Raw genomic sequence first — 25,130 nt, forward strand, 5'->3', positions numbered from 1 at the left:
TTCCAACTCCTAGGCCTTTCCTATCCCATCGTCGCCAAAAGACCTATCTGTGCCGGTGCGACGTAAAGCCACTAGCAGGAAAAAAAAGATCATTCGTACAACTACGAGTGATACTGTCAACTTAGGGCTGTCTGGATCTCATTCTTCAAATGGCATGTATGAAACAACCTAAACGCAACAAATAAACAAACTAAGAAACCCAAGGAAAAATATGTACAAAATACACAAACTTCAATTAATGTTTCAAACCATTATTTACATTTTACTGTTTCTCTTCGTCTCATTTAAACCTAAATAATTTAGCCGGAAAGCGGCTCGTATACTACACTCAAGTAACCATATTTAAGAAAATTTCTCCCCCTATTAATGCAATAGCAATTCTAAATAGTTGTAATAGCATGGTACTCATTTGATTCTCGGGCTTGCTAAACGGACGAAGGACTGAGGCCACAAATCAGTGTAGCAGCCCATGGAGTCCGTATTCATAAACAAGGAGATGAATTAATCCAACGCACTTGCCTGACACACACCTCTTAACCTAACAACAAATAAATGTCAAAGATATTTCAACAGTTTTGTGCCTAATGAAACCAACATATTCACTGTGCAATCTTCATTCCTCTCTCGAACCAAGGGACCTGCGATAAGATACGTCGAATATCGTATCAGGCGACGTAGCGTTCACTCCACTGTAATTGAACGTGACACTCCCGGAAATGTTTGTGTCTCTGCCGGCTAATGTTTGTTTCACTGACCATATACCTCTCCAAAGGATGACTGTGCCTCAAAGTCGAAATGTTAGAGCTGGACTGCAGTATGTGTGTCCATAAACAGTCTCTCCTTCCAGCGAATGCTGAGAAAGACCGTCAGCTTATCGCCTCACTGTCTATGGTGTAAATTAATCTCGTGGGAACTCGTTAACTGCTATCTAACGTCCAGCCGCACGAGGACGCGTGTATCTGTCCCTATCACAGTGCGCGCAAATGTTGCCCGTAATTATCAGATGAGTAAATGCAGGCTGAGTTTCTACTTGTATTTCACGTACTTCGTCTATGCTACTTCAGCCCCTGGCGTCCATCAGTAAATTGTAATTAGGCTAACATCACTCAATGAGTAAAATAATGGGACTGTCCGATGTTTACTGTCCCTCCAAATACTTTAGAAGCCATCCGTTGACAAGCATGGATTCACCCTGCGACTGACTGTTTAGAAGTAGTAGTGGTTGAATTTGTTGGGTTGCTTAAATAATATTTCCGTAACTTTTCCGAGTTGATCCGAGGTCATGTCAGAGAGAAAGACTACAGGTTTACCATATCGACATTTGCATACTGAGCCGGGTACCGAAGCGTGGTCCACTCGTATGAGGCGTGATTTTAACCTTCACGAAGTAATCGATCGTTGGATCAAAAGTTATGATTAAATCTGCGTTCTCGCCCTTTCGCGGGCATTTCAGCTTCGGTCTTGGCGTTATCTGTGCCTAGCTAATCAGGAAATACACGGGGTTGATTCTCAGATACGTTAGAGTCTGGTTATTGCAGTATTTATAGTGATAACCTTCGAAAATTCCCAAGGTTATTTTTTCCAGAATCGGCATAATTCATTTATTATTAATAGTGAAGTTAGCTAGATTTTATCCTCTCAGAATCTAAGGTGGCAGTACTGTCAATTTCTGAGGGAGTAACAGAACTTTTGGGTTTGTTCTCGGAATGGGTGGAAGTTTGAATATTCCCTCTTTTAAGGCGTGATCAACTTCACGATAACAGGCCCTAAGGCTTATGGCGGTCATGTACCCTCTTTCTGAGCATTCCAGAAATATAGAAGGGGCATCGCGTTAAGTGGCCATGCGGCTCCCACTAAGGTCATTTTACCTGCCTTGCCAATCCCTCAAGAAATAAGCTCCTTAACGAGGAATGTTTTAACGTCGAGAATTACCAATACACTATTGTTAAAGAGAGGGACTTTCTTAACACTCATGGAAACAGTTGTCCGCTTCTGCAACCATTTGAGGGTAGTGAATATTTTTACATAGCGAACAACTGTGGGCCATGAAACTACAGTATATGCCAGGGTAATTCTAATATTCCTATGATATCTCAATTTATGACACGAAGCCCAGGCCGTCTGGGTACAGGATGTATGTATTGTACCCTTTTATACAGCATGTGTGGTAGCGATCCTCTCGTAGATTTTTGCCTCGGTTGCTGAAAAGAAATGATACCGTGCACGCAGAAACTTACCTCAGGACAGATACGTCCAATGTGTCCTCGAATTAAGGGCCGATGGGGGATCCAAGCAACTACTATGGGTCAAGCCAATCTACAATCATGCAGCCCAGACTGATTTAAAACCGACTAACAAAATGTATTGACAATTGAAAAAATGAAATCAAACAAAATTAAAGTAAACTGTAATTGGAAAATGAAATTAATTTACTCTCGCTCAAAGGAGCGCAAATGATACAGAATAATAACGATTCTGAAATAAAACGTATCCTGAAATCTAAGCAAAAATCAAAAGGAAAACCATCACCTAACTACCAATCTACAATAATGCAGCCCAGACTGATTTAAAACCGATTAACAAAATGTATTGACAATTGAAAAATGAAATCAAACAAAATTAAAGTAAACTGTAATTGGAAAATGAAATTAATTTACTCTTGCTCAAAGGAGCGCAAATGATACAGAATAATAACGATTCTGAAATAAAACGTATCCTGAAATCTAAGCAAAAATCAAAAGGAAAACCATCACCTAACTGTACTCGAGAATGACTCAAAATCAACTTACATTAAATAATTAATTACACTCCCAGAAATGACAATAAGATTATCCAAACAGATACAAGAGTTTCAACGCTATTAAATTCTCACAACCAAGCATTTTCAATGAAATTATCTTATTGTAGTAACAATGCAATTAACTTGAACTTGTTATGTAACCTATAATTGCAGACTGTGTGAAACTAATTCGCCCATGAATACGCACTCTTATCTCTAAAACATAATTTCTTTTGTTGTTATTTTTCTCACACATTGTTATCACATGGCTGGATATTGCCTTTTATGGCTGACTTTAAATTTAGTACAATGAGAAATTAAACCAATTTATCAGCCATTAAAAGTATAAAGTTACTCATTGTGACAGTCATTGGACACCCTAATATTTTCAAATACATTCTGTTCTGCCATTGAGCAATTGAGACCGCCTTTCTACACATATAGAAATTATACCGCTTGTCACTCTTAGCAACTCTTCTGACATCCAACATATTACTTTATGCACTGTTGCCGTAGGTTGCCGCACTCTTAATCAACACTTTGCGGTATTTATTTTGACGTTTAGATAGTTTATTAAGGTCGGTTCAATGGCATGGCGTAAACCCTTTTGTTACATTTATGGTTGTGATAATTTATTTTGTTTGCTTGCGATGTCTTTTACTAAGATAAAGAAAAATATTGCAATTTAATGACGATGACCACAGGGTAGTCCTTCCTTAATATTACTAAATTAAAGGACAAAGTGATCCTTGAAATTAAATACAAATGTACACAACACTGTCAAACAGAGTGTTCATAAACGTAGAATAACAAAAATACATAGTCCTGAAATATAATACCTATATTGAATTTTAAACATAACTTGACAATCACACACCTTCCTACATTGATTCGAACACAAATACCAGCGCCTTCTTTAAAATCACCGTCTCAAATACAATAATTTCGGTGTGTTGACTGGCATATTTAGTGACTCTGTTCTTTAACTCACTGAATATCAAAGTAACTCACGTCTCCATCATATTTTTGTGAGTATGTTAATCTAGGTCGCTTAATTAAATATTTACTTTTATGGCCAATGATAAATTGCACAAGTTACCACGTCAAATACAACACAAATTAGATCACAGAATATAATATAGTCACTCACCTGGTTACAATTTACTATTACATATTTATTCCCACTGAGGCACTACTGCCAGCAATCAGTCCATAAATTATTATCCTCGACCATTTTTACTATATTCGTCTCAGAATTAAATCATTTACTCAACATCTCATTGCTATATTGCTTATTGATCTCATCTCTTCATTGGTCCGGTTTGTTTTCACGATAATATCAACGAGCACATTCGTCTCAGAAATACTGACTTAATCTGTCATTCCTTCCTACTATACCATGTTATCCCTAATTATTTTATATTAACATGTCTTCTTCTATAACTTAAAGACGATTATCACTTATTTCCTTCACAACACGGCCGCTCCAGCCTATTTTCTCGCGTTTCACCTATTAATCACACTAGGGATACCATTTTTATACTCGTGATCGTATTTTCCATCTTTCACTTGGACCTCTTAATCGAATGCATCTCATTTATTTCATCTCCTGCAAGTTAGCAATGGAGTCCATCTTCACCAATACGGATTTTCTATTTCTATAATCAAACTATGATTGCATACACAACAGATTTTCCTTCTACATCTAAAACTCGCGGATAACTACAACTCCTCCTTAGGAACTCTGGCGTAGGATTACTATTGTCATTATTTATCATTATATTCAAATACTCTGTATTATACTTTACTACACGACGACCATACGCTACCTCAGCTAAATTCATATACGTTCAAGATAAAGTTATTATTGTTATTATTATTATTACTATTATTATTATTATTATTATTATTATTATTATTATTATTATTATTATTATTATTTGCACACCTAGGGTGTTATTTATTTATTATGGACATTGATTATCACTGTGATAAATGATTACGAATGTACACCCTAAATAAAAAAATTCATTTATTTGATAAACTTTATCTGACGTTTTTTACTTATCATTTTATTTATTTTGGTAACTCTCCTTCAAACAAAAATTGCTTTATCAATTCTCTGATAGGCGACGTACATCTCAGATTATTAGAACAAATATCAAATGGCACTCAAACTTATCTCATCCTTCATGCTAGATTAAAACATTCAAATCCCGATCGTTAAACCTGACTACTCCAATCCTTCAAATGGACTATAATCATTACTGTTATTAATTTTATTATTGTTAGGTACGTGAATTTCTACTCTATAACTAATCACATAATCCTCCACATGGGGATTCTATATTATTCTAAGCTACATGGACAACGCTTTGCTCACCGTAACATTAATTACAGAAATAGTAAATTCAACATTTACTTTACCTTATTACTGGATCATCGGTTGTCACTGCATTTATTCGGTCCCTGCTCCCATGACGAAGGTCGTGATCATGGTATAGGAAAAATAGAATACACCGATGGAATACATATTTAATTCACAGGTCACACGCATCAATTTATAACGTTATTCTTTAAACTTACGCTATATTACACACTAATTACATACAATTGTTAGAGTTATTATAAACCACGTTTGTCTCTGGAATATACAACTCATATGACCAAAATAGTCTCCTACCGATCATCTGTTCAGAGCTTTTCTACCTCTGCGACTCTCGGCTCCCGTTATCTGTTTGTAAACAGAACTTAGTGGTCATTACCCCTTTCCCTCGAATTGGACTCTCCTCTGGAATGTGTCCTTCTCCATCTTCCCTTTTCTCTATGTGACTGACTGGCTACCGTCTACTCTTCTGCTCATACGAAACTGTGGCGTTAATGAGTCTATTTTACCCGTACTTTCTTTCGACTGCTTCCTTCTCCATTTATTTTTATCAATCACTAGAATATTATAGCCGCTTCTCTGACAATAAGCTTCCTCATTGTTCATCATTTTAGCTTGTTAAATTAAATATACGAATTCTTCCCACATTACTTTTCTAACAATGCAATTCCGGTTACAGTTTATGAATTACAACTTAGAAATGTTTCTTGAGTCGGACATGTCGACCGGGACTGCTCCACGGAAATCTTGACATATTTCCAGCTCTTTCCTTGATAAAGTTATTACCTCTGCGACGAGACTGATATCAATCATAACTGATTGCTAACTGACTGCAGGACGTAGGACTGAATGTACCACACTGATGACTGACTTCAAAACGTAAAACTGCTCGTTGATTGACTGTAAGACGTAAAAGTGACTGTAAGATTCTCTCCAGACTGTGTGCTTCACGGCGCCGTCGGCTTATTTTGTAAAATTCTCAAACCACGCCCCGGAACTAATTTTTGGAGAGGAGTGGCGAAATGATACGGTCAATTCGCGTTGATAACTCTGATGTCTGTGGCTTAATTAATCAACTAAATATTGTCTATGACTCCAAACATTGGTGTCATTGCACTACCGCAAGAAATTCTAAAAATCGTTCGTGCACATTTAAATAAACTGATAAGCGTCACTGGTGTTATTTCTCCTAGTGGATTTGTAACGACTTTCCGACATTCCGCGCTTTTTTCGACGAATCCACTTCACGGATTTTTACGGCGCAGTTGCACATAATTAATTATCCATGTTATAGCTTAGCACTTAAATCATCACAACAATTATTCCTAATTATATATCATTAGCATTATATTTCGTCCTTAATCCACCTCTCAGTAGCGAAAACTAACTGCTAATATGACTTCCACTGGGCGGTTAAAATTTTCGATGTTATGATTGGTTGAATAATGCCTAAGGCCCTTATGACGTCGTGCAACTAGGACCAAACTACATTATCAAGGGGTGTAGGGTGTCTCTTTGTCTTTCTCTGCCATCTTCTTTCCTCGTCTTTCTTCTACGCGTGGCGCTTTTGTTCCTACTTCCGCTTTCTCGTGGGGAGTTTTCAGTTTGAGTTGTCAACAGTCGGCTCTTTAATTTTTATTGGTTGCATTTACGGTTTAAATGTGTAACCGAAACGTGACTATAACAAAGTACCGGATACATATTTGGACAATGAGAGGTGTCTTTGTGGCTCTCCAGTGAAATGCCTGTACTGAATTCACTGTATGTAGTATTTACATACCCAAATCTATTAAATTGATTAACTTTTCCATGATCCTATTCATCTTATTGGTGCAGTATGTATGTATGCATGTACTGTACACTTCTTACCATTATCTACATAAGTGGATAGTGAGTTCATGAAGATCTCGGCGCCTCTCGAAAACTCGCCTCTTTCTTCTTATCCCAGGGGGTTTGTCGTCCGCCATATCTTGATATGGTACATAAGGTATCTAACTAAGGGATATTCTTCTAAATAAATAGACATCCTCTTTTAAAATGAAATTTAATTACCCAAAAACAAAATAAAAGAAATATTGAACTGAATTAGAATAAAAACGATGAAAAAATTATAAAGATGTGACAAATTAAAATACGAAATTCCATATGAAATTAAATAAAATGGAAGAAATAAAATTAAGATCATGAAAAGCAAATTGTAACATAACATCATCGTAATACATTATCGACTGCTGCTCTCGTTATCACAACTCAACCAGTTACAATTTGAGAGTCGAAATTAAGACTCTTTTATAGTGTTCTGACAATAGTACTTGCATGAACTGGATTCCTCACAGATCACTTTTTACATTTTAACACATTATAATAAACTAATTAAGCGGGAATAGCTATTACATTGATTAACATTGCCATACTTGGATTGCACAAGAGTCGTCAGTTAGCAATTATTTGGTAGTAACAATACCTCAAAATCATAATCATGCAAAACAATGTCTCTTGTTTGACACTGATTCTACAATTTCTTGGTCATCTGAAAAGATATGCAATTTTATCACAATTTAATTATTTACTATTAATTGAACATCGCTTCTTATCAATTTAATACTGAAACATTAAACAATTGAATACGATTAACGCAAGAAAATAAACTATCCCTTCAGCGGCATGACTCGTCGTTAGGGTGTTGCTGGATTTAACAGTTCCTATATTTAAGTGATTAACCTAGGTGCCGCCCTTTTCCAAAATTATCCTAAAATCTAGTACACAAACGTCATTTATAGATGCACAAAATACCAACGTTGGTTCCCAAGGCACAACAGCAAAAATCACAAATATCAATAAAAATAAAGCAATTATACACATGAAAAACATTAGGATACATGCAGACCAACGCTGACCTAGAAGAAAGACATAAATTCCTACTTACACTGTGCAAAATTCGTTGGAGTTCCTCGTATTTTATTTAAATATTAATTATTCCTAATTAATGACAGTCATCACGAATAGTACCGTATGGTCCTAAATTATTATTATTATTATTATTATTATTATTATTATTATTATTATTATTATTATTATTATTATTATTATTATGGAATCCAGTTCATGCAAGTACTATCGTCAGAACTGTGTGAAAGAGTCTTATTATGGAATATTATCTTTGGCACTTTAAGGCTTAAAAGTGTCTGATATTCTTCCTATTCCCCAAAGTGGTCCAAAAGCATCTGGTAGGCCTATGTCAGGAGGAAGGGAAAAGCAGCATTTAGAAATACTAACCAGCAGTCCCAAAAAAAAAGTTACTAGATATCAAGTTGAAGCAAAAGCAGAGCTCATGTGACGGAAGTAAGAATAAATTAGATATCTCAAAGAAAATAATTAGGCCTAAGGAAAAGAAATAATGTCCAAAGCCCAAGAGGAGATGCAGAAGAAAGTTATGTTTGGACGAAACAGAATCTGATGAGTCAGGTGAAATTGATGAAGAGAAATTATGTGATGACAATGAACTAGATGACGTTAATCCATTTGATGTTGACGTGTGCTTTAGTTTGTGGTGAATACGGACAGAATAAGGAGCTGTGATATCGATGTGTATTGTGTTCTTTGTGGTCGTATTCAGAATGCAGTCGCTAGGACTCACCTGAAAATTGCACATGTGATTTATGCCTACTTAGCGAGAAGAAGAAGAAAAAAGTAAAATAGTTATGTGGTTTTAACTTACCACTTTTATTGTTGAACATTACCAGTTTCCTCACGAGTGCTGATAAATATGTTACAGACACATTAATGATGCTATAATGTGTGCCAAAAACTTTCTCCGAACATTTTAGGCCTAACTGATATATCATTTTGATGTTTTTGTAATTTTTATTCCTTATATTTTTGGGGGTTTTCCTTTTTGCTATTATATGTGTAATTCATATTTCAGTGATTAGGAATATTTTGTTGAAAATTCTACGCAGTCATGCCCTGCTTCATTCTGCGCGATATTGCCCCAGTCTGAGCGCGGTTTTACCCTGTGGGTGGGGGAATACCGCGCAAAGGTACTTTCTCATATTTCTTTCAATATCGATATTATTATATGGTTTTATTCCAAAAATGTAGTGGTTCATGTATAGGTAAGATCTCGTTCTTGTCGAGCAAAACTGGTGTCATTAATACGGATAACACTTCAGTTGCTATTGACATATGTCCTTACATGCGCCGTATTCTGCCTCCTTCCTCTATAATCAAACCGAGAATTAAATACACTTTTTGATTAGCCGTTAAATCTTGTTAATTTGCTAATGTCCATAAGTGAATAAAATTGTTACTAAGTTTGGTTTCATGACAGAGAACAGCTGAATGGTGTTAACCTTCCCGTGCGTGACAAATGACAGTAGAAATCATGTGATTGGCTGAGAACTGCCACAGGAATTGAAATTTTGGATTATTACACCGATCCAAAGAGGTTGAAAATTATCTATTTCTCTCCTGTGAAATGCGTCTTGCTTTCCAACGAACAAACGGCTGATGATGTACCCTGTGTATCGGTAACAGATGTTACCCGCTGTCGATATTCGTATTTTCTTGAACAACAAATCGTACGTGATTAGAGTCATTGAGTTTCCTGTGGCCATGGATCACCCAAAGCCTCCTCAATAGGAAATAGATGTAATTATACACCTAATGCAATTCAACCTAGCATATTGGTTGCAGTATGTATGTATGTATGTATGTATGTATGTATGTATGTATGTATGTATGTATGTATGTATGTATGTATGTATGTATGTATGTATGTATGTATGTATGTATGCATGTATGCATGCATGCCTACTCCTTAGTCCCGATTTTTGATACGGGATCGGAGATGAGGTGAAATTAATGAAAATGGCATGCTTCTACAGCCGGAAGTTATATTGATAAAAACTAAAGGTAATAATATAATACGGTACTTAAAATTGTCCTTCTTTTTGTTGATATCCTTATTCCCGTAACTAGCGACCTTCATCTGCCAGGAAATCACTTCTTATTACTGACTTTTCCTATATGCACCTAATGTCACATTTCATGACATTCTCATGACATTCTCTCTATTTTTAGGGACACGAAACCACGGCCGTCACTATGAACTGGTTGCTCTATTTGCTGGGCCTGTACCCGGAAGAGCAGGTAAGTTTTGTTTTTCTGCAAGTAGTGATGACGTCAGTGAGAACTGCGTTTTATTTAATATTTACTCAGCCCTCCCCTGTGTAAAGCGATTCCACGAGTCACATTAATTCTCCTCTCATCAGGCGAGTTGGCCCTGCGGTGAGGGGCACGCAGTTGTGAGCTTGAATTCGGGAGATAGTGGGTTGGAGCCCAACGGAAAACCTGATGATGGTTTTCCGTGGTTTCCCATTTTCACAGCAGACAAATGATGGGGGTGTACCTTAATTAAAGCCATGGCTGCTTCCTTCCCGTTCATAGCCATTTTCCTATCCCACTGCCGCCATAAGACCTATCTGTGTCGGTGCGACGTAAAGCAACAGGTAAAAAAATTCTCACCCGGCTTCCATTTTGGTTGACGTTCTCAACTATCCAAGGGGATGCGCATAACATGCACTAGTGCAACTTCAGAAATCTTGAATCCATAAATCAATCAAGTCCAAAATAAGTTCTTATACTTTGTACAGAATAAACTCAAATCTATAATTGCATTGGTCACAGTTAGTTCGAAACGAAAACTTCCTACATTAAATTTTGCTGCAGAACAAATATTATTTAAGAATATTTACATCGTATTTCCTCCTAAAACTTTGCCTAAGAATGTTTAGCAAATTTCATTCTATTATTTAATAACTGGATTTCCTTAATATATGTTGTTCTTCTTCTTCTTAGTCTTTCTATCAATTTAATGAAGTCGTTACTCCGTGTGGACGTGGCCCATTGTTAAGGTCCAGTGCCCTTTCTGACGTCAATTCTATGTGGCGGGGTGCACTCAGTATTATATGTTTCTGTGGTGGTTGTTTGTGTAGTTATACTTACATTAAGAAAACTGTTTTAAGACGATCAAAAATTCCCAGTCCCCAAGCCAGATTAATTAACCATACGTAGTTAAAATATCTGAACATGCCGGGAATCGACCTGTGCGCATTCTGAAACAAAAGCTAGTACGCTGACCATCCATCCAAGTCGCCACACTTGGTCTTTAATATGTTCTACCTATCCGAATGTAGGAAAGAAACGTCCGGCCCTGAAAACTTCACTAGGTACGGCCACATTCAAAAGGTTCATTGTTGAACGCACTTGCGGACGTTCGGTTGTTAAGAGTACTCTTGTATTATCGTTGTGATAAAGTAGATAAACCAAATACTGGTTATACCCTATTGAAATCTAATTTTGTATATGTGTGAACCGGTTAGTGCTGTTTGTATATTGGTGTTTAGTGCACATTGGTAGAAATTAGAAGTAGTGGTATTTATTTAAATGTTATAACAAGTAGTTCAGTAGGTATACTTTTTCCGAATTTAAGTTTAATAAATAATTAAGGTAATAATATCAACTTTATAAAATTTAAATATCTGTAGGTTCGTTGGTATAATATTTACAGAGACAGGTTATTATAAGGAGTTGCACCTTCCGAAGCTTTTACAATCGTGCAAACAATATATACGGTATTCGGTATAGATATCCGTTCAAACTATCAGGAAAGTAATAATTTAATAATAAATTAAATGACACGACACGCCTCTAATTTTTTATTTTAAAAGAAAGTTAAAGAGAATATACGGTCTTCCACTAAAGAGTTAATTAACAGTCTTTGGATTGTTGACAATTGTTGCTGCATTCCGACAAGAACAAAGCGTATAGGGTAGTTGAGAAACCAAAGATAAGAATCAGCCGATTACTGTATTCCGAATAATGATGCTTCCAAGTCTCCGGCGTACTTTATGCTTTGCACCTTCGATTATTCATCGAGTAAAAATTAATAATTAAATTCATATATCCCGATAATTGCAATTCCAAGTCCCCGGCGTAGATTTGACAGAAGTTTTTTGAGAAATTATTGTATGCACCCTCTTATTTCTCAACATTCAAGAACAGTTTTAATCTCCGTCCCACGTAATAAGAAAAATAATAGTAATCCACTAGCTGTAATAATCGCGTAACCACATTTCAGTTCTGAATTGTAGTGTAGATAGCATATTAGATATTAACTTGCCTGTTATATTCGTGTGTATCCTAGTGTCCTGTAACCCGTTCGATATTTGTAGTGTATTGCAGTGGTTTAATAGAAATTACGGTGCTTAATTTATTATTGTGAAATATTTGTGTAGTAGAAGTATCTCTCTAGAAACTCTCTTATTAGAATTCTGTTGTTGTAATAGGATATACTTAACTGCTGTTTAAAATTGTGTAATTCATGTGTATTCCTTTCGATATTCAGTAATTTACGGCAGTATTCATTCTGTTAGGATGTTGTAGGATACCAAAATATTACGACTAAGTAGTATTGTAGTGTTGTAGTATATTAATTACCTTATTGTCGTATGATCTTTGTGTAATAACTTAGACAATATTTTGTTCCTTTCATTTGTTTCAAAGAATTAGTTATTTTAACTTTACTTTTTTCATTATGCCATAAACACTAGCTAACGAAATCAAGTATAGAAACTGTAGCTGTAGCCAGGCACTAAGGAGTATGACCGAGGAGTTTGACGGAGACAACTAGGATTATCTCAGAGGACAGGAAGGAGGGTATACCTCCCTCAAAATATGTAATGGATATCGTGGGCATAAAAGAGGGGTGGGAAGGAAACGGGAGTATTGTAGAAGACAGGTGGTCTAATGTTTTAAGTGGAAGGACATTGAAGGATACGAGCTCTATTATCGAGCAGAATTATGGCAGCTGTCTGTTAGAAATCGGTATGAGTCTCTGCAAATAGAAAAATAGAGGGAAAATGAAGAACAGGGAATTGGAGTAGAGAAGTGTGGAAGTAGGAGGAAAGGAAAACGTAGGAAATGGAAATGTAGAGTATAGGATAGGAAAAGAAAGGTGGAACAGGGTCATGGGAGGGGGAAGAGGGAGGAAGAAGTAGCTTCTGCAGCCGTCAGGAAATATGGGATTGACCAGGTAAGGGCGGGGGGATCAAGTAAGGCGGGTAGGGTTGAGGCTCTGGTCTTAGGGGATTCCATTGTTATACCTATGGGGAAAGTGTGTGGAGGAAAGGGAACCACGGTAGAGTGTTATCTTAGAATTAGTTTAAGACGGATGTTGAGGAAAGTAGAAGAGAAGGAGAAGGTAAAGGAGAAGGTGGCAGTGTTTCACGTTGGTACCATAACGTAATTCAAGTAGATATAAGTACCAACATAGTTGGGGATGTGTGGGGACTGGTAAATGTAGCACGGGTGCAGTTTAAGGAAGCGGTGATTGTTATCAGTGGAATACTGTGCAGGAGGGATACTGTCCGGGAGGTGATTGGAGATTTAACTGAGACTATGGAGTGGGTATGTGGGAAACTTGGAGCGAGATTTCTAGATCCGGATGGGAGGGTAGGAGATACGGATCTGCGCTCAGATTACCCTCACTTAAACCAGACTGACACGTATAAGTTAGGACATTTGTTTAGATGGGTTATAGGGAGGTACATTCAGGGAAACGGGGTGTTCTAGGGAGCGGTGATAATGGTAATGGGATCTGCACGTCAGGTAGGGTTTACATAGAAATGCTAGTGTTGAACTGAAGAAGTACTTTATAGACGGGAAAAACTAATTAATTTAATAGATATATAACACAAGATATTGTAATAGGAATTAAATCATGGCTGAGAAATGATATAATGGATGCAGAAATGTTCTCGCGGAACAGGAATGATTATCGCAGAAATAAAACCGGAATGGTAGGAGGGGGAGTATTCATTCTGGTGAAAAAAGAATTTGTAAGCTACGAAAAAATTAAAGATGACAAACATGAAATTCTAGGTGTAAGGCTCATCTCGAAAGATATCAGGCTACATGATATCTTTGGAGTGTACAGAGCGGGAAAGGGTGGCGCAGATGCTGATTCGGAATTATTTGATAAGATAGTCAGCTATATGGGAAACGATATGGAAATGAACATGATTGTAGCGGGTGATCTCAATTTACCAAATGTCAATTGGGAAGGTAAGCCGAACGACAGGAAACATGACCAAAAAATGGCAAATAAGTTAATCTGGGAAGGGCAGATTAATAAGAAAGTGATGGAACCAACTAGAGGGAGGAATATCCTGGACGTGGTGCTGGTAAAACCAGATGAGCTCTATAGAGAAACCAAACTAATAGATGGCATTAATGTTCACGAAACTATTTTTTTCATAGTTAAGAATAAATGTGATAGAAAGGAAGGTCGTAAAAGTAGGACTATTAGGCAGTACCATATGGCTGATAAATAGGCATGAGGTAGTTTTAAAAAAGTAACTATGATCGATAGAAAACGGTAAATAAAAATGTAAACAGAATGTGGGATGGGTTTAAAGCAATTGTTGAGGAATACGAAATAGGTAACTTATGTACCTTTAAAGGTGGTAGTAAATGGTAAAGAATCACTATATTATAAGAGAGAAGTAAATAAATTAAAAAGGAGGTGCAGATTGGAAATAAATAAATTTAGCAATGGCTGTGGAAGTAAGGAGAAATTGAAGGCACTTACTAGGAAACTGAATCTAGCAAAGAAGTAAGCTAATGTGACCGTATCGTCACATTGAATATTTATTTGGAATTATATATGTGGAAATTACGTATGCTTGGAGCTCCTTTGTTAGTATGGTAGCTCAGTTGCATAATGTTGCGCAATCTCTTCGCCAGCCAGCCGCCTAACGCATGCCTACCTTGGCTTATAAAACTCACGAACTGAGTGCACGTGATGAGGGAAGAAGAGAAAAAATATACCGTAGTTTCTGCTGGCCCTGCTTCTAAAACAAATTCCAACTCACAGTAGAGCCAACGTGATGAGGTGATTTTAGAAGTACTTTCGGGATAATAACGTTTAAATTAATCATGAAGCGCATGTCAAAGTAATAGCAAGAATAATGGATCATTGACAAAATTATAAATCAAAAAAGATAATATCATTTATGAAATTACGTCTCAAAGAAGTTACGTAAGATGGTCTGGCGTCCTAACGCTAGCTGTGAAACCAGACAGCCAGCAGGGGTTCCTCGTTGGGCTCTTGATTTAGACGACGAATTTCTATAAAACCACTGATCGTTTGGATTCCGCATTACATCTATTATTTGTGATTTTCGAGCCACACAATCTGCCGCATCGCTGATTGCCATAAACTTTGTGGATCTGGAGATCTCAAAATTATGGTGGGGAGCCGTTCCTCTGTCTAACCCCCACTCCATGTGAGTCCATATATGCACGCATATTTTAGGGTAGCTAGTTAGTCAGGAGGCAGTCTTGGAGGTGAAAAGACGGTCGGTCGGTGGTCGGTTTTGCCTATTCTTTGTATAGAAAATGTGCAAACAAACGAGAGTGCTCTACGTATAATTTCTCATACGAAGTGTGAATAGAGAACCTAACTGATCGATAATGCTGTAGGAATTACAGATCGTGAATTACGTGATTACGTAATATGTCCACATCGCGTAACTGGGATGCTCTGATGGGACGAATGTCGGACGGAGAGGACTATCCTTGAATTAATCTCCAGTGCGCGAGAGAGCGAGAGAGAGACCGTGGGGTGTAATATTAATTTTGAAAATATGTGAAGGCAAACGTGTAAAAATCCGTGTTAGATAATAAACAGATTTCCAGTATAAAATTATCGTGCTGAATGACGGCGTAGTTGTAGTAGTACAGAGGAACAGACGCACGAGACTGGGTTTCAACATAATATAGATACCCAATTTCTCGATAATTCGGAGTAACGAACTATTGCAGTGACTACACCGCGAGTTTTTGTACTAGCTTGTCGGACTGAGGTAGACTAGCTACACCCTGCATCAAAGTAATACATACGTAACTTTCATTCTGCCAGAGGAAAAAAAGGAAATTTGACTGTGACGTGTGCAGAAGAACCCTTCGTGAAAATCAGTGTGATTAGTATCTTTCCAGTGATTTCAACCCTAATACCATGGATTACTCAAGGGGCACTGAGGGACGTCTAGAACCCGGGACTTCCCACTTCAGCACCATGCAGTAAACACTGCAGGCGGGTCCCTCGTGGACTCGGACAATGAAGGACAAACCAGCTGTTGAGTACCAAGCTATGACTTTGTAATGCTAGTATTCCCTTTGCAAAAGTGTAAAAATGTAAGGATAGGGTTAGGACAATTTATAATATTGAATTATTAGATTAGTTCACTTAGAGTGGTCGATAGAGTCCCTTTTACTTTTAGTCATTTGAGGTTATATGGGAAGGAAACAAATTACGGTAATTGTACGTATTTTTGGCCCGATTTATTTCCTTGCATGTGCATTTTTATGGGTATTTAAGAGTGCTGTCAGAGGAAGAAGGGGGAAGAGTGTAGTTAATTTTGGTAGGTTAAAGAAGTAACTTTCATCTGAATGACTATACAAGATGAGTCAGGGTTATGTGACGGTAAGGTCTTTGCCAAATGCCTGTGAACAATATAAATGTTGGATAGTTGAAGCACTCTCTTTTTAACGTATAGTATTAGAATTTGTTGCATGATAGGTTAAGATGTGGCTGTATCTGGATATGTGTGTGAAGAATTCATTGTCCCCAGGTTCGAATATCCACCCTCAAACCACTAGCTAGGCTCCTGTGTAATTTTTCTTTTTGTGTGTTTGATATCGTTTGATATTTGAATTTTATTGAACTAATTAATTTGGCCGGATATTAAATACCGATTCACTGAACGTAGTATCAATTTACATCAGGTACACACTTTCATCACATTAGTTAGAGATAATAGAAATGTTTAGCTTGTGCGTTAGTAAAATCGTGGTTAACTCTGCGGTGATAAGGAACGATGTTTGAACTCCGGACTTCTATAATGTCGAGAAAATATGAAGTGATATAGCGGCATGATTTTGAGAGATATTTATAGGATTTATGAACGCTGAACTGATTTGAGCAAGTCTATAAATGCGTCAGTATGTTGCGTGACTATAATGATCCATTGTATTGCATTGTGAGTGCGACAAGTATATAAATTCCCTGTTTGGGAGGGCTGCCTGCGAGGAGAGGTTGATGACAGGCGACCCTCGGGGTCGTTGCTTTTTTTTTCGAGAGAAGGCCAGCTGAGCTGGGAGCTCGGAGCCGCTCGACAAAGAAATGAAGTTCCTCAGACACTGCGTTCTCTGTTAGTAAAAGACGTATTTTTACTTGATTACCACATTCGCCACAAGCTATGTCTACATTAATGTAAGAACATTTAAATTGTTACCTTTTATGATGCTTTGTTTTTCAGGACATCTGACTAGGAAAGTAACCTAAAGTCACCACTTCGAACCTTGGGAGCACAATGAGAATTGTCAGTCACACAAACGGCGGATTATAATAAAACAAAATGCAGCCATTATTTTTACATTATGTTTATGATAAGTTATATGTTTTCTTTTCAGGTGTTAGAAGGGTGTGAATATGATGTTTAGATAATCATTGTTTTATTGAAGCTAGACTTCGTGAAAATCGATAGTTTGTTGAAGTGAAGACCTTCGACCCTTATGACGTGTACAATTGATTCATCAAATGAGTGGTTCATAACCACCAGAATTACGTTCATTTTTAACATTGGTAGGATTATGTTGTAATACCGTAGCATTTGCTTATTTTTTATTTGATATTTTTATTTATATATCATCTATCGTGTCATATTTAATTTAGGCAGCCACTCTAAGACTAATCTCAGTGTAAGTTAATGTTTGAATTTGTAAATTGGGAGTCAATCCCGGGGAATATTTCGCATTCGCAAGGTCTTATCTTCTCGCTATAAATATACAAGGGTTTGTCGTATTCAACAGCTGAAACATATTAGGCCGATGAACCTCATAACCAATGATAGGAAGTGAAACTTTTAGAAAGAAAATTCAACCTTCTCCGATTTATTCGGATGAAAGTGAAGTAACACTCAAGTGTTTAATTGATAAATGTGTGATTTCTTTGATTATTAAAATCAATGCCGAACTTTTGATGTCCACACAGAGACATTTGTAGAGATGTGGATCGAAAGGTTTACTTGAAGGACAGCACGGACATGATTTCCCGTTGCTTTATCGAGTATCAAATGTAATTATTGTAAAATTTAACCATCAAGGTTGTAGAATGTACTATATGTTTTAACGAGAGCTAATTATATTCTTGGAAAACCTTATTTGTGCCTATCTTTGCCGATAATTAGCATCCATGACTTCTTCCGTTCAGTGTATGCCTATAAGTTAGATATAAGTTGGTTCTAGTTCGTAGCCGCGGACGCATCATGCCCTTGGCAGGCTTGTGCTCACCTCTTGAAACGGAAGGGTAGCGGTAGACCTTGCTATGCTGTACGGTCATTTGTCGCCTCATGTGTCTGGATTAATCATTAAAAAATCCAAATGATGCGGCATTTGTCACTAGGCGGAAAAACTCCCTTGACTGTTGTTTCCTATGGCGCGTGGTCCCATGTGTTCGGACCCGGTCGGGGTAAATTTGTGTCGTCACATGGTCCCATGAGCTATGGCGTGTGATGGGAAAGGTCCCACTAAGGATAACATGATGGCAAGCATAATTGCAGTCATACAAATTTTAGTAAAACATAGAAGAGTATGTACAGTTATTTTAAAGCAGAAACATGTTCCAAGAAGGACCTTCCAGGAATCGTTAATGAACAAGCGGAATGCGTATGCTAAGAACTTCAGAAGGCAGAAGTATTCAGTCAGCAGAATGTAAAAATCGTTGGTACAAAGATAATGTCCAGATAGAGGAGGTGATTAATACTAACGAATTACAGAAATTTACCTATGATAACAATGATATTTACTGTAAGATACAAATGCTGATAATTAGAAAAGCAGCTGTAATTGGTAAGATTTTTGGGAATATACTAAAAACAATGGGTTGAGATATAGTACTATATCTGAAGTACTTATTTGACTACTGTTTGCATAAAGGACTGTACCAAATGAATAGAGAGTCGCTATAGTAGCGCATGTGTATAAAGGAAAGGGTGGTAAGACATAAAGCTGAAAATTGCAGGCCAGTAAATTTCACATGCATTGTATATAAGCTTTGGGAAAGCATTCTTTCTGATTATATTAGACAGGTATTTCGGGTTTAGGGAAGGTCATTCCACGGAAGCTTAACTTGTAGAATTCCAGCAATATATAGCTGATATCTTGGATTCAGGAGGTCATATGTAATGTATCGCAATTGATCTTTCTAAGGCTTTTGATACGGTAGATCATGGGGGACTACTAGCAAAAATTAGGGCTAATGGACTAGACAAAAGAGTGACTGAATGGGTGGCTATAATTTTGGAAAGTAGATCTCAGAGGATTACAGTAGGTGAAGCTTTATCTGATCCTGTAATCATTAAGGAACGAATTCCTCAAGGCAGTATTATCGGACCTTTATGTTGTCTTATATATAATATGAGTAAAGAGCTGGAATCAGAGATAAGGCTTTTGCGGATGATGTTATACTGTATAGGGTAATAAATAAGTTACAAGATTGTGAGCAACTGCAAAAAGACGTCGACAATGTAGTGAGATGGACAGCAGACAATGGTATGATGATAAACGGTTGTCAGGTTCTGAGTTTCATTAATAGCAAAACGTCCTCTTAGTTTTAATTACTAGGTTGATAGGGTGAAAGTTCCTTATGGGGATCACTGTAAATACCTAAGTGTTCATATAACGAAAGTACTTCATTGGGGTAATCACATAAATGGGATTGTAATTAAAGGGCACAGATTTATGCACATGTTTATGAACGTATTTAGGGGATTGAGTAAGGATGTAAAGGAGAGGGCATATAAGTCTCTGGTAAGACCCCAACTGGAGTATGGTTCCAGTGTATGGGATTCGCAGGATTAATTGATTCAAGAACTGGAAGAAATCAAAAGGAAAGCAGCTCGATTTGTTCTTGGTGATTTTCGACAAAAGAGTAGCGTTACAAAAATGTTGCAAATTTTGCTGGGAATTCTTGGGAGAAAGAGACGAGCTTCTTGACTTAGTGGTATGTTCCGAGCTATCAATGGAGAGATGGTGTGGAATGACATTAATAGACGAATAAGTTTGAGTGGTGTTTATTAAAGTAGGAAAGATCACAATGTGAAGATAAAGCTGGAATTAAAGAGGACAAAGTGGGGCAAATATTCGTTTATAGGTAGGGGAGTTGGAGATTGGAATAATTTACCAATGGAGATATCCAATATATTTCTAAATTCTTTGCAGTCATTTAAGAAAATGCTGGGAATACAAATAGGAAATCTGTCACCTGAGCGACTGCCCTAAATGCAGATCAAATTGATTGATTGATTGATTGATTGATTGATTGATTGATTGATTGATTGATTGATTGATTGATTGATTGATTGATTGATTGATTGATTGATTGATTGATTGATTGATTGATTGATTGATTGATTGATTGATTGATTGATTGATTGTACTTTTCTGGTGCAGGCTCCTAGGTAAGGTTAGGACGTCATTATGACATCTTATTCTTACCTATGGGTGCTAACCGAACGTCACCCAGGCTCCCCTGGAGGAGTCCTCTCTGTCAGGTGAACCCCTAGGTGAGGTTAGGACGTCATTATGACGTCTTAATCTAACCTACGGCCGCTAGCCTAACCTTACACAAGTTCCCCTGGAGGAGCCCAATCGGTGTTGTTAGCTATCGAGTTTTGGGGAGGAGAGGACTATATCCCGGTCCATCCTAAAAAAATTCGATAGAGGTCCCTTCCACCATTGGATTATCTTCCAGTCCAACCAAAACCTTCCGGGCTACGCTGAAGGCCAGCTAGTGGCCTCTCTCTCCTGTTTGTAAGCTTTTTCTCGGGGAGAGGGCGAAGTCCGTAGCCCCTCCCCCCTGCTCGGCAATCTGCTGAAATCTACATGCTGTTAATTCTAAGAAGAGAAAGAGACAGCATGGAGGATTGGGAGTAAGTTATACTAAAGGAAGTAAGTTTTCTGCCTGTCGCCATGCTCAGCATGCTACCAGGCCAGATGAAGTGATGAAGTATCATAGCTGTGTAGTCCGGTAGTACTTAAGGGTCAGGACAAAACCACATAGGCAGAAATAGAAAAATTCTTACATGTAAAACCTGACATATTGTAGATAGCACATGCAACGATATGGCCTGGAGAAGTCCAGGTAATATTGTTAGTTGGGAACAGGTATTATACACGCCAGTCCAGTTATTCAGGGGATCAGTCTTCTTGGAATTACTGTGAATAGCGCAGGCCTTGCCGGCTATGTGGCGAGAAATCCCAGTCCCTGCCGCATAGCCCAATCCCTTTGAGGTCCTTGCTACCCAGTCCCCGACCCCGGAGAATAAGACCACGCTCGCAGAGGACCTTCTGAATGGTTGTGGCGCATGACGCCGGGCCTCCTTCCCCTTCGCTCAAGTCATAGTCCTTTAAACCGGCCAACCGCAGTGGGAGGCCGGATGACCTACCCGCGAATTTGGCGCTCACCAGCGCTTCCCTAAGCGCCTAACAGGCTGTAGTGGTGGTAATCACCAGTAGAGTGGTTGCAGCGCATTGGGGGCCCACATTAACCTGGCGGTGGCCCCACCTCATACAGCGGAAATGCTGCAAGAGCCGTGGAAGGGGACATTCTGATTTCACCTGACTGCCGCTGTACGCTGAGGTCCTCTCCTGGTTGGCTCTCGTTCGAATGCCTTTCTGAGGGCAGTCCTGGGTTGCAACGGGGTGGCCCTCTCCTGGTGGGCCGTCGTCTTCTTCTTCCTGATGTGACGGCATCGTTTGTTTCCTGGTGGCGGGGAGGAGGCCTCTTCCTGGTTGCGACCCTCCTCTCGGCCAAGGGTCCGTAGGGGTATGGGTAACCTCGCTGTGGTGCCGGTTTCTCATCCCTGGATGGCATCGCAGACTTTGCAGGCGTCCTTGTGTGTGTTCATTGTCCTGTGGGGTACATTGAGACGTCTTCTTGGAGGAGGAGGTGCTCACAGGTTAGGCTAAGGCCATAGTTAAGTTAAAACCTTATGATGACGCCCTAACATCACCTAGAGGTCGCCTGGCCGATGGGGCTTCTCCAGGGGAGTCTTTATGATGCTAGGTTAGCGCCCGTAGGTCAGGTTAAGACGTCATAATGACATCCTAACCTCACCTAGGGGTCAGTGACCTCATTGACATTGTTTGCACCAGAAAAGTGGTGACTCAGAAAAACAAAATTTCCCGTCAACATCGTGGGGAAATGCTGATTCATCACCCATTGTGTTTGAACATACTTTGCCTATACTGCTAACCTCATCAGAGGAGCTAATGAGATGAAACGAATAACGTGATATATGACAGTAGGAAGTGAGAGGGTGAAACCCAGTGCCGGCACATAGCCTACTCCTGTCGAATGGCACCAAAGGGTCTGCTGAAGGTTTAATGTCTCAATCGACGGACGAATTACCATCAACAGCGTTATATTCCCTCATTCCATATGAACACTGTCCGGCTCCTTGGCGGAATGGTCAGCGTTGAGGCCTCTTGAAGCCTTCGGCTCAGAGAGTCCCAGGTTCGATTCCCAGCCGAGTCGGGGATTTTAATCGCGCCTGATTTATTCGTCTGGCTCGGGAACTGGGTATTTGTGTTAGTCCCAACCCTCTCCTCTTCATATTCAGACAACACAGCACACTACCAACCACCACAGAAAACAAGAAATAGTGATTACATCCTTCCCAACAAATTTTGGCGTCAGAAAGGGCATTCAGCCGTAAAACACGGCCAAATCCACATGTGCGACACAGTTTGCACCCGCAACCCCACAGATGTGGGAAAATCGGTAGAAGAAGGAGATCCCATGTGAAGACTGCGAAGAGGTTCGGAATTGAATCTATGCCTTTCGAACACAAGCTAGTGATTAGAAATTGGATACATTACCTGTCCCCTACCGGCCAACATTCTGGTGGTGAAGTCTTTTTCCACCTACGGGACTCGAACCGCTAACTACGGTGTCAGACCCTATAGACTTGACGCCTTATGATCAGGCGGGCATTGTTAAGTATAAATAAACCGGTATACGTATATATATGACACGTTTCATTTATAGACTATATTTGTTGAAGTACCGTTAGAGCAAATAACACTTGTCTATTGGAATAAAATAGTAGACTATGGTAGGAATAATTGAGTTGTCAAGATGAAAAGAGCCTTAAGTCCATTATAAAAAAAATCGCAAACAAAGGAAAACGTGTCATTTTTATGTGCAAGAGGTAGGATCACAATTCCTTCAGCATAAACTTATAAAAAAGTATTTGATTTTAAATTCATGTGTGAGAGAAATTAAATTTCTATGATTCTCTAGATATTTAGATGTTTAGTTTGGTCATAAGACATTTTGTTGCATTACATTGTACATAAGGGTATTTGCAACAGTAAAGAGCTTAATGCTACAGTACTGGAAACATAAACTTAGGTGGACTGGAGGAAGGAAGAAAAACTGAAAAGCCATTTAATTTATTATTTCCATTTGTTTTACTCTGTTTACATTTCCTTTACTTTGTGACAGAAAAACAAAATATTTCACAAAATACTGACTTAAAGCTAGGTCAGAAAGGGCAACGGGTTCTTTACATCAATTTAAACTGTCAAGTTTCAGCTGATCTAGTTGCCATTCTTCAGGCTGTATAAAATTATGGCTCAAACATTGTCTTAAATTAAGAACAACAGAAGATGAAAAATGTATCAATTAAGTCACTTCAATAGCCAAAGAAAAATCATACATTAAAAGTACTGCGGTAATAATCCAATCGGTTTAAATGGCCATTACTTTATGTCCAATGAGTCATTATCTACATCTTCTTCCAGATGCGGAACTGTATCATTATCACCAAACCGCTCATCCTGTCTAGTCAGTGTATCCTTTTAAAATTTCAGGTCTTCTAAATTTTTCCAGTTTTCTGCGAAGTGTGTTTTAAGCAGGCATTTTAGATCCTTCATTATTTCTTTTTTAAATTAATTCCCTCAAGGACAATCTGAGATTGAACTACGTCCCAATTCTTTCCTCTTTTCAAAATCGACTACAGCTACAGAATAATCTGTATTGTAAAGAACTTCTCCACACACAATGTTTTTCGTACGTGATCCTGCAATTATTACCCGTATGCTAGACTTTAGTTGAAAATGCCACATTACAGCTGACAATCAGTGTAGCGAAGCTGGCAGTATTACCAAATTTAGTTGTATTATTAATCTTCATTTATGTATGTAGTATCTGCTATTATTTATTTCATTTTTCATTTGCTCTCTATTGATTTGTTCATTAATTTCAAGAAACGGAGCAAAATTACAGTAACTTTCTTGAACATAATGTTTGCTGCATTTCCACTAGTATATAGAGGCTAATGGATGTGGACATCATGATAGTTGCATCTCTCTTTAGTGATCAGACTTAAGGGTCTTTGCAGCAGTCCATTACATTTAACCTATAAAATAAGCAATATAGAAGATATTTTGAAGCTCTACGCTAGTGTTAATCAAAGTTAAATGATATGAAGAAGGAAATGTTGGTCTTATCTTATTTTTCATTTTTTGTGGTCTTAAGGCTCTTTGCATCTTGGCAACTCAATTATAAACTCCATGTGAACAGTTACGTAATAGTAAATCAACATTGTTCGATGTTAATTCCTTGGTAGTCATTATTTGGAATAAGTGAATAATCCTCTTGAAGGAAGTGAGCAAAGTCGGAGACTGTAATCAGATATTATAAAAACATTCTTTCCTTTACAAATTTGTGTCGTTTCATTGCAATAAAAGTGTGTTCTATGCGTGATGTTTTCATGAAAACTGATTTCTTAATTTTCAATGGTTATGCGGACGAAAGAAGAACGCTCGTGAGTT

At 38.1% G+C, this 25,130-nt stretch overlaps 1 protein-coding gene across 2 annotated transcripts in view; it reads left to right on the plus strand.

Annotated features, from left to right (window-relative positions):
- Positions 1–25,130, plus strand: part of LOC136858377 (cytochrome P450 4C1) — a 246,140-nt gene that overhangs the window by 182,547 nt on the left and 38,463 nt on the right. For both annotated transcript variants that reach the window (XM_068228630.1, XM_067137879.2), the window contains exon 10: positions 10,248–10,316. In XM_068228630.1, the coding sequence (XP_068084731.1) occupies positions 10,248–10,316 (69 nt within the window). The remainder of the gene's footprint in view (positions 1–10,247; positions 10,317–25,130) is intronic.

The sequence above is a fragment of the Anabrus simplex genome, chromosome 1, assembly GCF_040414725.1.
Source record: "Anabrus simplex isolate iqAnaSimp1 chromosome 1, ASM4041472v1, whole genome shotgun sequence".
NCBI classification, from domain to species: domain Eukaryota; kingdom Metazoa; phylum Arthropoda; class Insecta; order Orthoptera; family Tettigoniidae; genus Anabrus; species Anabrus simplex.